At 33.9% G+C, this 20,263-nt stretch overlaps 1 protein-coding gene across 5 annotated transcripts in view; it reads left to right on the forward strand.

Moving 5' to 3' along the window:
* TPR (translocated promoter region, nuclear basket protein) overlaps positions 1–20,263 on the forward strand; it is a 73,169-nt gene that overhangs the window by 38,269 nt on the left and 14,637 nt on the right. For all 5 annotated transcript variants that reach the window (XM_082472503.1, XM_082472504.1, XM_082472506.1 and 2 more), the window contains exons 26-41: positions 574–777; positions 882–1,066; positions 1,522–1,669; positions 3,655–3,792; positions 3,895–4,026; positions 8,318–8,448; positions 9,655–9,865; positions 10,807–10,950; positions 11,320–11,518; positions 12,503–12,708; positions 12,915–12,976; positions 13,665–13,873; positions 14,967–15,239; positions 16,098–16,246; positions 16,908–16,991; positions 19,938–20,135. In XM_082472503.1, the coding sequence (XP_082328629.1) occupies positions 574–777; positions 882–1,066; positions 1,522–1,669; positions 3,655–3,792; positions 3,895–4,026; positions 8,318–8,448; positions 9,655–9,865; positions 10,807–10,950; positions 11,320–11,518; positions 12,503–12,708; positions 12,915–12,976; positions 13,665–13,873; positions 14,967–15,239; positions 16,098–16,246; positions 16,908–16,991; positions 19,938–20,135 (2,673 nt within the window). The remainder of the gene's footprint in view (positions 1–573; positions 778–881; positions 1,067–1,521; positions 1,670–3,654; positions 3,793–3,894; positions 4,027–8,317; positions 8,449–9,654; positions 9,866–10,806; positions 10,951–11,319; positions 11,519–12,502; positions 12,709–12,914; positions 12,977–13,664; positions 13,874–14,966; positions 15,240–16,097; positions 16,247–16,907; positions 16,992–19,937; positions 20,136–20,263) is intronic.

Genomic DNA, 20,263 nt, shown 5'->3' on the forward strand with positions numbered 1-20,263 from the left:
GAATCAAAGAATGTATCCATAATTCAGTATTCAAATAGATTGTTTTCATTTCCCTTCATTCACTTTGTGTGTATATATGTATTTTATGTAACTCAGTTATATTTAGTCTTTTTTTCATAAAGACTGTTCCGAGTTACTATATCATCTTCTTAAGTTTCATTTTGAACAGATGTTTAATATTTCATTAAATAGATACAGTGTGATTTTTTTTTTTAATTTTTTAACATCTTTATTGGAGTATAATTGCTTTACAATGGTGTGTTAGTTCTGCTTTATAACAAAGTGAATCAGTTATACATATACATATGTCCCCATATCTCTTCCCTCTTGCGTCTCCCTCCCTCCCACCCTCCCTATCCGACCCCTCTAGGTGGTCACAAAGCACCAAGCTGATCTCCCTGTGCTGTGCGGCTGCTTCCCACTACAGTGTGATTTTTAATCATTCTCCTATTTTGGTACATTTAGAGATTGTCTTCACTTTTATTACTTTAAATAATACAATGTGCGTCTTTTCAAAGACTAGCTTTATGGGTTTTTAATCATCTGTGTCGTTGGGGAAATAATTCCTTTCAGGCTAAAATAGCTGTGGAAGCTCAGAATAAGTATGAGAGAGAATTGATGCTACATGCTGCTGATGTTGAAGCTCTACAAGCTGCCAAGGAACAGGTTTCCAAAATGATGTCAGTGCGTCAGCACTTGGAAGAAACAGCCCAGAAAGCAGAATCACAGTTGTTGGAGTGTAAAGCATCTTGGGAGGAAAGAGAGAGAATGTTAAAGGTATTATTGTACATCATAATCAAATGTTTGGAGAATTGAAAGCTTTGGGTTTTTTTTAATGTACATTGGAAAATCTGCTATTATGATAGACTCTTGGCTTATAGGATGAAGTTTCCAAGAGTGTGTCTCGCTGTGAAGATCTAGAAAAACAAAACAGATTACTTCATGATCAGATTGAAAAATTAAGTGACAAAGTCGTTGCTTCTATGAAGGAAGGTGTACAAGGTCCATTGAATGTATCTCTCAGTGAAGAAGGAAAATCTTCAGAACAAATTTTAGAAATTCTCAGGTAAATCCAATATATTCTTAATGCTTTATTACTTCTGTAGTTAACAACAATTATGAAGTGACACTATAAATGTATAAATTAGACAAGTGGGAGTTATATGATATTTAGGTATAAAGCTCATTTTGTCTCTTATTAGTCAACAAACCCACTATCACCCAATTAGTGATCACTTTCGACATTCAGACATATGCCAATTTAAATAAATTAGTTCAAGTTGAATCTAATAGTAAGAACTTGAGTGGGTTCTTTAGAAAATTAAATGCCTTTCGGATTATTTTAAAGGTAGAAGCCACTGTCTGTAATAAAATATATCTCCCATTATTTTTTAATGAAAACATTGTATAAAAATAGTTTTTAAAGTGAATGATTTTTGTCATCTTAAAAATTATCCAAGTTTTGAAATGTCATGTTGTTGGCATTTTTCTATTCAAATAAAATCTTACATATTCTTGTAGATTTATACGACGAGAAAAAGAAATTGCTGAAACTAGGTTTGAAGTGGCTCAGGTTGAGAGTCTGCGCTATCGGCAAAGGGTTGAACTTTTAGAAAGAGAGCTGCAGGAACTGCAGGATAGTCTAAATGCTGAAAGGGAGAAAGTTCAGGTATGTATCCTAAGCTTTAAGAAAGCACTTGTTAAATCAAGAGATGAGCTCATTTCAGTTTCTAATAACATAAAATTTAGTTTGAAATAAGCATTCTTTTTAAACGCCTAAATTCATTAAACATCATTAAACACTGGCACAATACAGTGGTGAGAGACTAATGGTAACCAGACTGACTGGTTTCAGATTCTAGCTTCACACCATGAGATGTGTGCCTTGGATACATTGTTTAACTTCCTTGCTCTTAAACTTCCTTGTCTGTAATATTGGGGTGATAATGAGGATTGAGTTAGTGCACATGAAGCACTTAGAATCATGTCTGGTGCACAGTGAGTGCTTAATAAATTTCAGTTATCTTAATTTATTACTGTAGTTTTCATTATAGATTGATAGTCATTCTAGAAAAAAAGGTAGGTTGAAACTGCTACAGAATATTCCTTTCTCATCAGAGGTGCAAAATGTAGTCAAAACAATTGACCAAAGGAGAAAAAAAGATGCTTAGTGAATATGTGATCACAGCATAAGCTTATTAACTCCTTAGTCCACACTACCACCCAAAGGCTTACTATTGCATAACCTCATTCTGAGGAGAACAGTAATATAACTCCACATCTGGAAGGAAGGAAATTAAGACCTTGAATCATTGATCTTCTTTTAACTGATAGTTGGAATGGCTGCTAGAGAGAAACCATTGAAACAAGGGAAAGTGAATAATTGAACAATTAGATGTATGGGATTTACATTTTCAGACAGAAATTTAAAATTCCAGAGTTATATCCTATTGAGAAAACAACCCAAATTCAAACATATCTCATTATGGAAATAATAAACAGACCCTCTAATTCAATGGAGTTAACACTTGGAGGAAAAGAGCAGAATCGGGGTTTCTAACGGAGATTGTATATTCTCTCAGTCTCTTCTGCTTTCTTTGCTGTTCCTTTGGGCTGTAGAAAGGCAAATAATACTAGAAAATGCCCAGCTCAACCAACTCTTACATACAGTCAGAGGAGAGTCAAGAAGTAACATACATTATGTCAAAAATAATAGAATGTCTACCAAAGATTAACAGTGTAGCATGGCAGTCATGAACCATAGATTTAAAAATGGTGAAGGAATAAAGTAACGTGTGCAAAAGATGGATAATTATACTCAATGAGAACAGAAGAAAAGTTCTTCACAAATGAACAAATATTCAGTAAAATTGCTCAGAACCAAAGTGATGAAACAACTGAGTGAAATGAAAAAGAGTTTCTGGGGCTTCCCTGGTTGGCGCAGTGGTTGAGAATCTGCCTGCCAATGCAGGGGACGTGGGTTCAAGCCCTGGTCTGGGAAGATCCCACATGCCGCGGAGCAACTCGGCCCGTAAGCCACAATTACTGAGCCTGCGCGTCTGGAGCCTGTGCTCGGCAATGAGAGGCCACGATGGTGAGAGGCCCGCGCACCACGATGAAGAGTGGCCCCCGCACCGCGATGAAGAGTGGCCCCCGCTTGCCACAACTGAAGAAAGCCCTCGCACAGAAATGAAGACCCAACACAGCCATACATACATACATAAATAAAAAGAATGTAAGCAGACAAGAATAGCATTAAAAAAATAAAAAATTAAAAAAAAAAAAAGAGTTTCTGAAAAAGGGGGAAAAAACTGAGGATCAAAATAACATTGTTTTAGAACTATTTAATTCAGTGTAGGAAGAAAAAGAATAGATACAGAAAGAGATCTGGATTGATGTTCTCTTATCTAATGTAAAAACTATTTGTCAGCAGGATTTGTAGTATCTTTTTACTTTCATCTTTTAATTTCTAGTATTTGTTTAAACTCTGTCATTAGCATGAATCACAGAAAAACATGTAAGACTTCTAAGAATTTGTTTTAAAAGTTGACATTTAAATCGTTTTTACTTTTGTAGGAAAGATTAGAACTGGTAGGAAAAGGTAGGTCTTAATCTATTGTTATATGTTGCTGTATACATGTTTGAAACCTTTAGGTAACTGCAAAAACAATGGCCCAGCATGAGGAACTGATGAAGAAAACCGAAACAATGAATGTAGTTATGGAGACCAATAAGATTCTGAGGGAAGAAAAGGAAAGGCTAGAACAGGATCTACAACAGATGCAAGCCAAGGTTTGTAACGTACTAATGAAGAGTAGAGGCACATTATTTTTAATAGTATTTTAAATAAATTCTCACATCAGGTATTAAAAAAAATACTGGAACTATTTTCAGGTGAGGAAACTGGAGTTAGATATTTTACCCTTACAAGAAGCAAATGCTGAGCTGAGTGAGAAAAGCGGTATGTTGCAAGCAGAGAAGAAGTTATTAGAAGAAGATGTCAAACGTTGGAAAGCACGTAACCAGGTAAGTGCAGTTAAACCCATTCCAAAATATGGAAACATGTTGGTTTAAAATAATAGGGTAAAATTTAAGGGGATAAAAATGTATGATGAGCTAGTGGAAAGTATTATGTGTTTATCAGTAAAAGTCTAACGTGTAACCTGTACATATGTGACAGGCATTAAACTTATAACTCAGTTTTTAAAGTTTTGGTTAGGTTTTGTATATTTTTAAAAACAGCTAATTTATTTACTTGGATTCCAAATTTCGGCTTTTGCTTTATCTCTAAAATGCTTTGGTACATGAAAAATGGATTCATGTAGTTTACTGAATCACTTTAAGAAGACTTGTTCACTGACTGCTACCTTTTTAGGAGGGACAAAACCATATAGCATAGTATGGTTAGAAACGCCAGCTCTAATCAATGAATTTAGTAAAGTAGCAGGATGCAAAATTAATGCACAGAAATCTCTTGCATTCCTGTACACTAATGATGAAAAATCTGAAACAGAAATTAAGGAAACATTCCCATATACCACGACAACAAAAAGACTAAAATACCTAGGAATAAACCTACCTAAGGAGACAAAAGATCTGTATGCAGAAAACTATAAGACACTGATGAAAGAAATTAAAGATGTTACAAACAGATGGAGAGATATACCATGTTCTTAGAGTGGAAGAATCAACATTGTGAAAATGACTATACTACCCAAAGCAATCTACAGATTCAATGCAATCCCTATCAAACTACCAATGGCATTTTTCACAGAACTAGAACAAAAAATTTCACAATTTGTATGGAAACACAAAAGACCCCAAACAGCCAAAGTAATCTTGAGAAAGAAAAACAGAGCTGGAGGAATCAGGCTCACTGACTTCAGACTATACTACAAAGCTACAGTAATCAAGACAGTATGGTAGTGACACAAAAAGAGAAATACAGATCAATGGAACAGGATAGAAAGCCCAGAGATAAACCCATGCACGTATGGTCACCTTATCTTTGATGAAGGAGGCAAGAATATAATGGAGAAAAGACGGCCCCTTCAATAAGTGGTGCTGGGAAAACTGGACAGCTACATGTAAAGGAATGAAATTAGAACACTCCCTAACACCATACACAAAAATAAACTCAAAATGGATTAAAGACCTAAATGTAAGGCCAGACACTATTAAACTCTTAGAGGAAAACATAGGCAGAACACTCTATGAGATAAATCACAGCGAGATCCTTTTTGACCTACCTCCTAGAGAAATGGAAATAAAAACAAAAATAAACAAATGGGACCTAATGAAACTTCAAAGCTTTTGCACAGCAAAGGAAACCATAAACAAGACAAAAAGACAACCCTCAAAATGGGAGAAAATATTTGCAAACGAAGCAACTGACAAAGGATTAATCTCCAAAATATACAAGCAGCTCATGCAGCTCAATTATCAAAAAATAACAACCTAATCCAAAAATGGGCAGAAGACCTAAATAGACATTTCTCCAAAGAAGATATACAGATTGCCAACAAACACATGAAAGGATGCTCAACATCTCTAATCATTAGAGAAATGCAAATCAAAACTACAGTGAGGTATCACCTCACACCAGTGAGAATGGCCCTCATCAAAAAATCTACAAACAATAAATGCTGGAGAGGGTGTGGAGAAAAGGGAACCCTCTTGCACTGTTGGTGGGAATGTAAAGTGATACAGCCACTATGGAAAACAGTATGGAGATTCCTTAAGAAACTAAAAATAGAACTACCATATGACCCAGCAATCCCACTACTGGGCATATACCCTGAGAAAACCATAATTCAAAAAGAGTCATGTACCACAATGTTCATTGCAGCTCTCTTTACAGTAGCCAGGACATGGAAGCAACCTAAGTGTCCATCGACAGATGAATGGATAAAGAAGATGTGGCACATACATACAATGGAATATTACTCAGCCATAAAAAGAAACAAAATTGAGTTATTTGTAGTGAGGTGGATGGACCTAGAGTCTGTCATACAGAGTGAAGTAAGTTAGAAAGAGAAAAACAAATATTGTATGCTAACACATGTAAATGGTTCTGAAGAACCTAGGGGCAGGACAGAAATAAAGACACAGACGTAGAGAATGGACTTGAGGAAACAAGGAGAGGGAAGGGTAAGCTGGGACGATGTGAGAGTGGCGTGGACATATATACACTACTAAATGTAAAATCAATAGCTAGTGGGAAGCAGCTGTATAGCACAGGGAGATCAGCTCGGTGCTTTGTGATCACCTAAAGGGGTGGGATAGGGAGGGTGGGAGGGAGATGCAAGAGGGAGGAGATATGCGGATGTATGTATATGTATAGCTGATTCACTTTGTTTTAAAGCAGAAACTAACACACTATTGTAAAGCAATTATACTTCAATAAAGATGTTAAAAAAAAAAAAGAAAGAAATGCTAGCTCTGTATTCAAACAAAAGGTTGGGAATTGGCCTTACCACATACTAGTTATGTGATTTGTGAAAATGAGGACATTAACCTTTCTGAGCCAATTTTCCTTATTTGTGAAAATGAGGACATAATACCCCTCTTCATGTTACAAAAATTAAACAATAAATGAAGCAGTTCACACAGCACCTAGCACCTGGAAAATGCTCTAGGGAACCACTCATATCTGAAGAGGACAATAGAATTTTAGAGCACATTTATTCTTTTTTTTTAATCAAACAAGCAATCTGAAAAATCAAGAAAGGAGGATAATCTTCCCAAATCTAGATATATTCCTGGTAAATTATGATGCCTTCTTTCCTAGTTAATGGAATCAATTACATTTAGGATTATTTTCATATTTTTGTTTAGATTGTAATGCATTATGACATTTTCTTCCCTTGTATATGTCACTTCAATGAAATTAGGTATTTAATATTAATATTAAAAGCTTGTAGATTCTTTTTTTTTTTTTTTCACACACACACACTGTATTTTATTTTTACAAGAGATAAATATACTGACACCAAGCATTGTACATGGATGACCACAACAAAAGCAACAATGATTGCAATTACCAAACATGAAACACACTCATACTATGTCATAATATTGACATTCAGTCCAGTAATCCTCCACTGTAACAGCTCCTTTACTTTGCAGTGAAAATTGATTTGTATATTCTTTGCCTCTGAGTCCTTGTGGGATTTTTTTTTTTTTTTTTAAATTCAGACAGAAAGTCACAAAAATTATACTCATCCTCATCAGTTCACTCAGTCCCATGTAATTAATTGTTGTTTTTTTTTCATCTTGATCTTTTGTTAGCACTTTTATGAGTTCATCAGTTTTTCATCAGAGTTCTGAAAATGCTTATTCATTCAGTTCAGCAGTACAGTCAGTTACCAGAAACCTGTACTTGTCAGAGTCTTTTCCATGAATTTCTTGAAGATGAAACCCTTTTATAGGAACATATTTGCAAAATCAACAGAGTACACCCAGAACTGTCTGTAAATGACAAAAGACTTAAAAATGACCACGGTAAAAGATTTGATGAAAGTTCATAATAATGCAGTTGACAAGAAAATTAGTTATTTCTGAGATATACATTTTAAAGTAATAACTAGGATTATTACTTATAACATTATACCAGAACATATAAGATTTTTAGAAATTTCATGTAATGTCTGAAACATTTATATTAACATATTTCCATACATATTTCCATACAAATACAAATATAAGATTTTTAGAAATTTCATGTAATGTCTGAAACATTTATATTAACATATTTCCATACATATTTCCATACAAATACAAATATAAGATTTTTAGAAATTTCATGTAATGTCTGAAACATTTATACTAACATATTTCCATACAAATAACCCAATGAAAGTTTAGTATTAGTTGTTTTGTTTGTTTTTTTATACTGCAGGTTCTTACTAGGCATCAGTTTTATACACATCAGTGTATACATGTCAATCTCAATCGCCCAATTCAGCACACCACCATCCCCACCTCACCGCAGTTTTCCCCCCTTGGTGTCCATATGTCCATTCTTTGTAGATTCTTTAGATCCCTTTTTTGGCTCCATTGTAATGGCTCTGAAATGTTCCTTTGCAGCTATGAAAAATAATAGTGAATGACATTTTATTTTCCCCTTCCATTTTGGCTAAACATCTTAGCTAAACAAAGGAACTAAAGCTTTGATCTTATTTTCTTGTAGTTTGGTGCTTGATCATTATGTATGCAAGTAGCAAATGTAAACACAATTAGATACTCTGATATTTTATTATAGCACATTAGTTTCATAAAACCTATAAAACCATATTATACATTTTTGCTGTTCTAGCATCTAGTGAGTCAACAGAAAGATCCAGATACAGAAGAATATCGAAAGCTCCTTTCTGAAAAGGAAGTTCATGCTAAGCGTATTCAACAATTGACTGAAGAAATTGGAAGGCTTAAAGCTGAAATTGCAAGGTATGTGGAAGAAACCTTAAGTTGTATACAATTCTTGAAATCTTAAAGAAGTTTGTTTCTATTCTTTATGTGACCCCCTAGGTGCTTCCTGATTTTAGAAAGAATGGAAAGTGCTGGAGCCCTTACATGTGGCTTTCCTTTTATTACTTTATAGAGCCAAGCAAGCAGTAATTTAGTTTTATGCCTTCATATATGCATTATTTCTTAATATTTTATTACTTTTTGAAAAACTACATAGTTGGTATGAATCTAAAGCAAACTTTTTTAAATAGTCAAAATGACTTTTGCAAGTAGATTTTTCTTTTATTTTTTTTTTTGGTTAACATATATTCATGAATCTATTTTGAAAGTTTTTAATAAAGAAAGTTTTTAAATGAACTTATAGTGAAGTATTGCCTTTTAAAGATAAATGTAATATTAAAATTAATGTTTCTGGTTTACTTCTTTTAAGCTTCAATGTCCTTTGTCCCTGTCATAGCCCCTATTTATGTGATACTTGATAGCTTACAAATTTTTGTCATATTTATTCTCTTATTTTTTTCATAACAGTAGGCTGGCATTTTCAGTAGGAGAGATATTACTTAATTTTAAAATGAGGAAGCTAAGATTCAGAAAGGTACCCAAGCTTATAAGGTTAGTAGCGGTTAAACCCATGTTCCTAATTCAGGTCATCTGATTTCAAGTTCGGTTCATGATAAAAGTACAGGGGTTGGCACACTATAATCCACAGGTCTTTTTTTGTACAGCTGGAAGCTAAGAATGATTTTTACATTTTTTAAGTGTTGTAGAAAAGGAGGAAGAGGAACATGTAACAAACACTGTATGTGGCCTATAAAGCCTAATGTACTTACTCAGCACCCAGTAGAGTGGAAAGCGTGTAGATTTTGCTATCAGGCAGATGTGGATTAAACTCTGTGTACCAATGCAGAGTAAAAGTGTGCATGTTACTTGACCACTTGTAGCTCAGTTTTTCTCATCTCTAAAATGGGCATGTATGACATATAATAAGTAAATCAGATCTTTCTAAAGGACCACAGGTTCATAAGTTAAGGAATTATCTTTTGAAGTGTGTGTATGGTTTTCTTAGAATTTTCTAAATAAAAAACAGACTAAAGCAACACAATAAAAATGTAACTTAAAGGATTTTAAAATTTGGAAAGTTCCAAATATTTAGTCTTTCTCCTTTACCCCATTTTTTTTGCTTAGATCAAATGCATCTTTGACTAACAACCAGAACTTAATCCAGAGTCTAAAGGAAGATTTAAATAAAGTAAGAACTGAAAAGGAAAGCATCCAGAAGGACTTAGATGCCAAAATAATTGATATTCAAGAAAAAGTTAAAACTATTACTCAAGTCAAGAAAATTGGACGTAGGTACAAAACTCAATATGAAGAACTTAAAGCACAACAAGATAAGGTATTTTGAAGCAGTTTTCTTTTTATGTATTCTTCATATATATATTATCATTTTTTGATATACACAGTTTTGATCTACACAATTTACACAGTTTTTATATATATATTTGGATATATGAGTGGATATATGGATATATATTTGGATATATATATAAATATTTGGATGACTTACAAAAACCTTATTCATAATTTTTAATTATTGGTTTTTAGATTCTAAACAAGGGTAAGTTTATATGTGATATCTTTATTTGGTTTAAGATTTGCTCTTTAGTATGTCCCAAAATGAACTATAAATTCATATAGAAATAGTAGTAAATGCTAGGTATTTTAATTCAGTTTCCCAATTTCAAATATTGCTCCTTTTCAAAACTATGTTCTTGTAACTCATTGCTGATTGAAATTGTGTATATCAAAAAATGCTAGTTCTTTATAATTGATCAGGTTGTGTTATAGTTTTAAATAAGTAGTCTGTGTTAACCACCTACCAAAAAGAATTTTTAAATCCTTGTTTTACTTTGGATCTGAATTTTGTTTTTAATTCCCAGTGGTAAAGAACTTGTATATTGACTTTATTGTGTATTTAGTACGTTAGATGAAAAAACATATAAAGAAAAAATTTCAAAATTCTTACGTCTCAGTTAACCATTGTTAGCACTTTAGTATGCTTTCGTTTACATATGAGTGATTTGTTTTTCCAAATAACTCTATGTCAAATAATGCATCATCATTTTGATTAGCTGGTTAATACCTAGTGGTATGGAAAGCCCTAACCTGTTTAACTAATAGCTTACTTTTGGACATTAAAGTTGTTCCATAGAAGATTTATTTATGAATACCCTTAAAAATAAATTTCTTTACATACTTATGATTATTTTCTTAGATGAATTTGCAGAATTATTGAATATAAATGTGCAGGTATATTATTACTCTTTGTCATCTTAGGTCATGGAGACCTCAGCTCAGTCTTCTGGAGACCATCAGGAACAGCATGTCTCAGTCCAGGAAATGCAGGAGCTCAAAGAAACCCTTAATCAAGCTGAAACAAAGTCAAAATCACTCGAGAGTCAGGTGGAGAATCTGCAGAAGGTATGAGTGGAAGAGTAGTAGAAGGTGTTGAAGGAATTGTTTTCTTGTTGAAAAGCTAAAGAAGTACAATGGAATTTTACTCAGTCATAAAAAGGAATTTTGAAAAGAGAAAGATGTGTTAAACACTGATACTTTCTCTTATATGGAAAGGTATATGTTTTATCCTTTTACTTTGAATGACTTATGTATGTAAATAATACCTAATCATCTTTAAGTGTTCACTTGCTTGGTTTGACCACCATTTTATATTTATACTTCCATTTAATCTAAATAAGCAAATTAATAAGTTTTACATTTTAAGTCTGTAGGGCATACAGTTATATTGATTTTGTTGAATTACATAGTGAATACTTTGTCTTCCTTTAAAAGGCATTATCTGAAAAAGAGGTGGAAGCAAGAAATCTCCAGGAACAGACTGTGCAGCTTCAATCTGAACTTTCACGACTTCGTCAGGACCTTCAAGATAGAACCACACAGGAGGAGCAGCTCCGACAGCAGATAACTGAAAAGGAAGAAAAAACAAGAAAGGCTATTGTAGCAGCAAAATCAAAAATTGCACACTTAGCTGGTAAGTTTCTGTATACTTTAAGATTTAAACTTGATGGTGAAAGTTGGTTACTTGATACAGGCTTAAAATTAAATAGGAAGGAAAAAAGTGACTATACTATAAAGTGACTTCTGTGTATGTGCGTGTGTGCTTTAGATATTTAGGTTTATTTAATTAGACACAAATTACAGCAATTTTAATTTTCAAGTGATGAGGATGTCCTTAATTTATTTATGAAATCTTTCTTAATTGTTAACTGGTAGTAGATAGTAGATAGGGAGTACAGCCATCCTTCTGCTTTACTGTGTAACTGTTACTACCTTTTGATGGTGATCCTTTGGGTCCACAGTATACTGTCCAGAAGCCTTCTGTAAATTCCTAGACAGCATTAGATCTTACCAGCCAAGTGAGTTTTCTGTGCCTCACTTCACGGAGGGCCCCTTTAGCCCTTCAGGGAGAATATCATGTCAAATTTATGAGGAGCCCAGTGCTACAACGCTCAGGGCCTTACTGCACCTTGCTTACCAGTCTGCTCGTAGGTAAATAAAATGCCAAATCAGTTGAGTTTTATTATATGCAGCTTTTTAAATGATCTCTAAGATAGTGCCCCTGGCAACTTATTTCATAAAAGAAGTTACTTAATTATTCTTGAGTATATGCTGTAGGTTATATGAAATGAAAATTTTATAATTCCTAATATATTAAAATATTAAAGACCATATAAAAGGGCTCCTGCTGACTAGTTTATGGTAGATCCTTTGTCTTTTTGAGATCTTAGGAAAAGTAAAATGTTTTATTTTGGAGTATACTTTATATTACAGTAATAAAGCAAATACAGATAGGTTTAGAACTTTACTTATTGAGATGTATATCAGAATTATTGTCGATGTTAAAGTTCAGGAATAGAATCTGATACGACTTTTGAGTACTTATTACGCACATAAATGCGTTTTATTTCCAGTGTTTGATTATGATATTAATAGAATCATGTGGTTACTTCTGTAGGTGTAAAAGATCAGCTAACTAAAGAAAATGAGGAGCTTAAACAAAGGAATGGAGCCTTAGATCAGCAGAAAGATGAACTGGATGTTCGTATGACTGCTCTTAAGTCCCAGTATGAAGGTCGAATTAGTCGCTTGGAAAGAGAACTCAGGGAGCATCAAGAGAGACACCTTGAGCAGAGAGATGAGCCTCAAGAACCTACTAATAAGGTAATTAGCTAATTTGGTTTAAGTGACAAATCATTTTTGCCCTGTGCATTTTACTTGAAGATGTCTGGTGATTTAGGAGCCTTTGTCAGACTGAATTTTGACTAAACCAGGTATATAGAGAGAATTAACAAGTAAAATATTTTGATGGCATTGTTTAGTGGACTCCTGTGGGATAGGTACAGTAATCCAAAGTTTTCTTTTTATAGGTCCCAGAACAGCAGAGACAGATCACGTTGAAAACAGCTCCAACTTCTGGTGAAAGAGGAATGTGAGTTTTGTTCTTTGACAGTCTGTTTACAGTCTGTTCCCTGTTTTTCTTTTAAAATACAGGAAGGATCTAGTGATCTTTGGGCAGAAAAAATCTGTATTATAAAAATATGTAACTAAAGAGCCATTTATCCTGTGCAAAACTGCATCATGTAGTTGCTGAGATTTTTTTTTCCAGAACTCTTGTTTTCAGTATACTTTCAGTCCTATCAGATAGGTAGAGCTTTGTGACAGAGAAAGTGTCTTTCATCTTTTAGTTTGTGATTGATTTCTAAGATAGGCTACTGATGTTCCCTGTGATGTTATATGATACAAGGATAAAAGGCTGAGCACAGTTGAATACTTTCTACATTGTCAGGATGCACCACTGCAGAACATTTCCTGCACAGTTTTTAATGCTTAAGTTCAAAACCTCTTCAATAAGAGTTTTGTAATATTTAGTGAACAAAAAATGTAGAACTATACTCAACTGTCTCTTTAATTTTTTTTCTAATCTGCCAAAAGTCTACCCAAAGCAGTGTTAGGAAAACAGAGTTAATAAGGTCTGAATGCATATTAAGGTCATAATTATTAGACACTCACTTCAGGAAGCATATGTGCTTTGCTTTTGATAGAGTATATGTACTTTATAAGGAATATTTGTAGTAATCTTTTATGATTTATTATTCTTGCATTTTCCCCTCTGTAAGTGCCAGCACCTCAGACCCACCAACAGCCAATATCAAGCCAACTCCTGTTGTGTCTACTCCAAGTAAAGTGACAGCTGCAGCTATGGCTGGGAATAAGTCAACACCCAGGGCTAGTATCCGCCCAATGGTTACACCTGCAACTGTTACAAATCCTACTACTACCCCAACAGCTACAGTGATGCCCACTACACAAGTGGAATCACAAGAAGGTAAGTAAAATAATAACAGGTCTGGTTGAACTGTTTACTTAGATTTATTACAAGAAGATGACAGTAACTTCAAGGATAAATGAGGCTTCCACTAAAGCTACAGTCAGACATCATGTACAAGTGGGCATTTAATATTTTCAGGCGTATGCCTCCTGGGATACTTGTTAATGTAGCATATTTCCTCCCTCCCTTCCTTTTTGCTTTTTGTGTTTTGAAGCTAAAGAAGGAGGGAAATACACCCCTATTAAGTATATGGCATGCTTTTCCAGGACCAAATTTTTTTACCTCTATTAACTAAGAAAGATGATATGAAATCCACTTTAGAAAACCATATTAAATCACTGGTTCAACCCAAGCATCAACTTCTTCCCTGATAAACTGTCTGACCTTGTAATTGCTTTCTGCACTTTCTTCCCGTGTCACTTTCTTACTCGTTACAACAATTACAACCACATTTTATTCAGTTGAATACATGTTTTTTTATTCCGCTAGATTGAGCTCCTCAAGGGTGGGAATTTGTTTCTCATTGTTTAATCGCTTTACCCAACCCCAAGATAGGTGTCAGTAAAAGTTACTAAATACAATTTTCTTAGATTCTTGTCTTAACAAATGTTAGAATTCAGTAAATTAAGTGTTTAGAAATATATAAAATATATATATGCTATGAAAGGACAGAATATTTTATTTGAACTACATTCAGTAAAATAATTATGAGATATATTACCAATTAAATTTAACAGTCATTTTGTATTAGTTGAAAACAAAATGATACTTAATAAAAACTTATAATTTGACTTTGAGTTTCTTAATATCATTTTATTTGGTCATCATTTACATAGAATAATAGATGCAAAAACAGTTTATTTATTTAATTCAGCCAACAGTTTACTGCACACTTTATGTCTGTCACATAGGCAATTCAAAAATGCGTAATACATTATTTTTACCCTCAGTGTTTTTTGTCTAGTGAGTGGAAGAGGTATGTACATAAATAACTATGCAAAATGTCACCTGTAAGAGAATAGGGAAGGACAATTCCGGCTTTGGTAAGAATAGAAAACTTAATATATTAAATGTTTTAATTATTTTTCAGCCATGCAATCAGAAGGGCCTGTGGAACATGTTCCAGTTTTCGGAAGCACAAGTGGATCTGTTCGTTCTACTAGTCCTAACGTCCAGCCTTCTATCCCTCAACCCATTTTAACTGTTCAGCAACAAACACAGGCTACAGCTTTTGTGCAACCCACTCAACAGAGTCATCCTCAGATTGAGCCTACAAATCAAGAGCTATCCCCAAACATTGTGGAGGTGGTTCAGAGTTCACCAGTTGAGCGGCCTTCTACTTCCACAGCAGTGTTTGGCACTGGTACGATTAATTTTAAAATGAGGTTAGAGTAGACCTGTGCATTTATAGTTTCTTGAGTATAATACATATTTTGAATGTTCTTTGTACCTACTTGTTTCCTACCAGGTATGAAAATGGATGACGATATTCCTAACATCTTATTTTATGTTTACTGCTGAATTCTATTTTAGGTCACTCGTTTTTGTCATTAAGATCTTTCTTCCTTTCCAGTTATTTTTTGACTAATTTTAAAGGTGATACAACCTGAAACTTATTTTATGTACAGTTGACCCTTGAACAACACAGGTTTGAACTTAGTGGTCCACTTAAATGTGGATGTTTTTCAATAGTAAACACTACAGTACTATACATCCTCAGTTGGTTGAATCTGCAGACACAAAGGAATGGCTGATATGGAGGGCCAGCACCCCTAACCCCTGAGTTGTTCAAGGGTCAGCTGTAACTTAATACAAGTCCTGAGCACTAAGAGGTATCTAAAAGAACGTCAAGTAAGAATTTTCAAGTCTAAACATATAAGGAAAATTTTTTTATCCAAGGAGTCCTGGGTTTTATAAATTATAAGATGGCCCTATATAAGCTTTGTGAGTAGCAATTCTATATCAGTACAGTCACAGTGAGTCAGATGTATTGTTGTAGAAGTTAATTGGCTTTATTAATCAAAGGTTAAGACCATTGATTCAGAGCGTAAATTGCTCTTTGTTTACACATAGATGAGCAGGAACAAATTATGTTGTTCTGTCCAAATTTTTACGTGTTTTTTTTTTTGGTTAAATGACCAAGATATTTTTTAAATTAACTTTGTCTAAATTGAGTGATTATCACGCTCTAATTCGAGATTTAAATTATGTAATTTCAAAGTTTCAGCTACCCCAAGTTCTTCTTTGCCGAAGCGTACACGTGAAGAGGAAGAAGATAGCACCATAGAAACATCAGACCAGATCTCTGACGATACAGTGGAAATGCCTCTTCCAAAGAAGTTGAAAAGTGTTACACCTGTAGGAACTGAGGTGTGTAAAGATCTTTCTGTTTACTTTTACTTCTACCAATAGAACCAAGATATTCTTTCAGTTACAGCATTATTAAGAGAATGGACCTTTTGGGGTCTAAATCCAGAAAACTCTCTTGTTGAACTTACTGTAAAATTTCCACTGAAAACCCAGGTATTGTTGCTGTTGCCAACACTGTTTTATATTCTTTGAGTATGTTTAATTGAATTAGTTCCCATTTCAATTTTAAGAACACAGTTACAAAAACGTAGGATGAATTCCATTTCAATTTTGTTTTTAATTTAAAGAATAAGGAAGTTATAGTCTCATGGGAATTTTAAACTGGTACCTGCCAGCTTTTTCTCTGATTGACCAAAATGGTATTCCTTTATTTTCTTTTGTTGAAGATAAGTTATAATGAATTGTTTTATTATCAAACATTGAGACTACTAAATTAATTTCACTTGCATGTATTTAATTAATGTTCATGAACCTTATTTTATATATACCAAAGAGGAATGTGATTGTTTATATTTTATAAGTAAATATAAGTGAACATTTCTGATGTACAGCTTCATAAAATTACAGCTTTGAGTTTTGTTTTATTGGGAGAACTCACTGAACAGGTGATGCTTCATCTAGTGAACTGATATGGTTACCACACTTGTATGTCATGATTCAGGAAGAAGTTATGGCAGAAGAAAGTACTGATGGAGAGGTAGAGACTCAAGTATACAACCAAGATTCTCAAGATTCCATTGGAGAAGTAAGTAAAACATACTTAAAGTAAACAAATTATTGCTTATAGTGAATGAAATGAGCTTTGACAAATTGAAATATTATTTGGACTTCTGTTTTCAATTTGCTGCTTTTATATTTAATGAAATATTGTTAGAATTGCCAGTGCAATTTCTGCTTTACTTCTAATTAGTATCCTGCCTTCTAAACTTTATTAAAGAAATGTTTTTGTTTATAGTTAGCACAGATTTTCCAAGCTAAGGTTGTCATGAGTAAAGATTACCCACTCTTTTATTTGGAAGGATGAGCTGGTTGAGGCTGGAGTTCATCCGGAAGTGCCCCACTTGGTATCCTTTGTTGCTCCCTCTATTGCTTCCCTTACTGAATTAAAATAATCTGTGAAAGGAAACGCATTTGTATACCTCTTCATCTTTTGAACTCTCATTGAGGCTTCTCCAGAGGCAGCCTAACTAATGGGAATGCATAGACTCTGAAGTTACAAAGCTCTGGCTTCTGTCCTTAACTGCACCACTTAGATGCTGTGTGACTGTAAGCAAGACATTAATTCTCTCTAAGCCTCAATTTTCTCATAAGATAACATAATTTTTAGTTTTGTAGAGTACCTAAAATAGTACCTGCCACATATTAGGCACTCAAATTATTACTTTTCTTCCATTCCTCCGCCCTACAAATTGAGAGTTCATAATTTATAGTAATTCATATTTATAGTAATATTATAATATTAGTTAATACAACTCATTATTATATGCCAAGTGTGGTTCTAAAATATTTGCATTTATTAACTGACTTAATCCTCATAAGAAATCTTGCAACAACCCTGTTTTACAGGTGAAGAAACCAATGCCCAGCTAAGTCATGCACCCGGGTTTTCATAGCATTGGAGCTAGGGTTTGAACTCAGGCTGTCTGGTTTCCATTTGTCTTGTTAAGCTTGAAACAGTACTTTCTGTCTGGATAAATTTTTAGGATCATTTTATTCTAAAATTATTTTATCTGTATAAAATAAAGGAATTGTTTCAGGCTAATCATAAGTAACCATAGATTGAAAGTAAATTTTAGTTTCTTAGATGCATTAATTTTGTAAGTTAATTTTTTCAGTTTTCCTTGGCTAAGAACAGAAAACTAAACCTCCAAGATGAATATGTAATACTCTAAATGACATCGATTTTGTGTATATTTCAGAGCGGGTCATACCTGAAGAGCATAATAACAATTTTGAAATAAGATGTGAATTTCTGTGTTATTGCCAGACTTGGTTAAATTATACTGAAATCTTTTGTGCAAAGCTTTTTCTTGAGATTGGCAAAATTATCTGTGACTCAAAAGTGCCATTGGGCTTTCCATTTTGTCTTCTAGCACTGTCTACTTAGTGTGTGAAAGTGTAACAGTTCATTTTTCTAATTTTCTGACAATGAAGCAGATGTTCTAAGTGTTGCTTTTCTTGAAATAAGCATGTTAGTTTGTTACGTTTTTAATTATACCATGACTTACTCATTTTTTCCATTACAGTAAACATCTTTATGAATGATTTAGTTCATAAGACATTGTTTCTGGCTTGTATAAAAAAACAGCTTTTGGAATTCCCTGGCAGTCCAGTGGTTAGGGCTCCTTGCTCCCACTGCAGGGGGCATAGGTTTGATCCCTGGTCACGGAACTAAGATCCCACATGCTGCGTGGCATGGCCAAAAAAAACCAGATATTGCTGAGTGCTGAACTAAAATAAAAAGTAAACATTTCACTTTTTATAGTAAATATCAAAAATAAAGTTAAATTGCAGTTTATTTCAGTAGCTAAAAAAATGGAATTGTGAGGAAATAGATTAAGGGAAGAATTATTTTTACGTCTAGTATATCTTTAATGCAGTTTAAAGGCTTAAGATAGAGTTTTGAGAGGGGGAGAAGTATTTTTGTAAAAAGACAATTATAATAGTTTGTTTTAGTGTGTTTTACACAGTATTTCTGATTTGGGGAAAATTTTTTGTCTTTTTTAAAATTATATGTTGCAGTTCCATGGATAGTCTTTTTTCTGCCTTTGGTCCGCACTGTTAACTAACCACGTTGGCTGTTGAGCGCTTGAAATATGGCTAGTCCTAACTGACATGTTCTTAAGTGTGAAATATACATTGGATTTTGAAGACTTATTACAAATTTTAAAATGTAGGATTAATAACTTTTATATAGGTTACATGTTGAAATAATTTTTGGCTATATTAAGATTATTGTTAAAATTGATCTCACCTGCTTTTTTTTTTTTTTTAATTATTATTTATTTATTTATTTATTTTTGGCTGTGTTGGGTCTTCGTTTCTGTGCGAGGGCTTTCTCCAGTTGCGGCAAGCGGGGGCCGCTCTTCATCGCGGTGCGCGGGCCTCTCACTATCGCGGCCTCTCTTGTTGCGGAGCACAGGCTGCAGACGCGCAGGCTCAGTAGTTGTGGCTCACGGGCCCAGTTGCTCCGTGGCATGTGGGATCTTCCCAGACCAGGGCACGAACCCATGTTCCCTGCATCGGCAGGCAGATTCTCAACCACTGCGCCACCAGGGAAGCCCTGCTTTTTTTTTTTTTTTATGTGACTGCTAAAAAATTTTAAATTCTGTATGGGAAATGTATTGTGGCTCACATTATACTTCTGATGGACAACACTCATCTACAGTAGTACCACACTGGTAGATTTGACACATATATACCTGTGTGTCTATATAAAGTATTTTCTCTCCTTTTTATTGGAGTATTACCCAGTGGGATTTATAATAATTCTTCTATAGGAAGACTGTAAAGAAACCCAAAGCATTTATTTTAAATTAATTCTGCTTTCAAAACCGTATTTTTAAAAATAAAATTCTGGTAGTCCATAAGTATTCTTTACCCTTTACTTATATCTACAGTATGTCACTGATAGTTTTAAGTATACTTGACTTTATTTGTTTGTTTATTCATTTATCTTTTGCTTTTAAAGGGAGTCACCCAGGGAGATTATACACCAATGGAAGACAGTGAAGAAACCTCTCAGTCTCTACAAATAGACCTTGGACCTCTTCAATCAGATCAACAAACAACATCATCACAAGATGGTCAAGGCAAAGGAGATGATGTCATCGTAATTGACAGTGATGATGAAGAGGAGGATGATGATGAAAATGATGGGGAACATGAGGTAAATTTGGATTTGAAATCATTTATTGTTTTAAACTGCTGGATGAAATGCTGAAATCCTTGGGAATTCTAATGCATCAACCAGTAAATTCTGATTCCCTGTCACTTTAAATAGATTATTATGCTTTT

Source organism: Balaenoptera physalus (assembly GCF_965194825.1).
Source record: "Balaenoptera physalus genome assembly, chromosome: 1".
Lineage (NCBI taxonomy): Eukaryota > Metazoa > Chordata > Mammalia > Artiodactyla > Balaenopteridae > Balaenoptera > Balaenoptera physalus.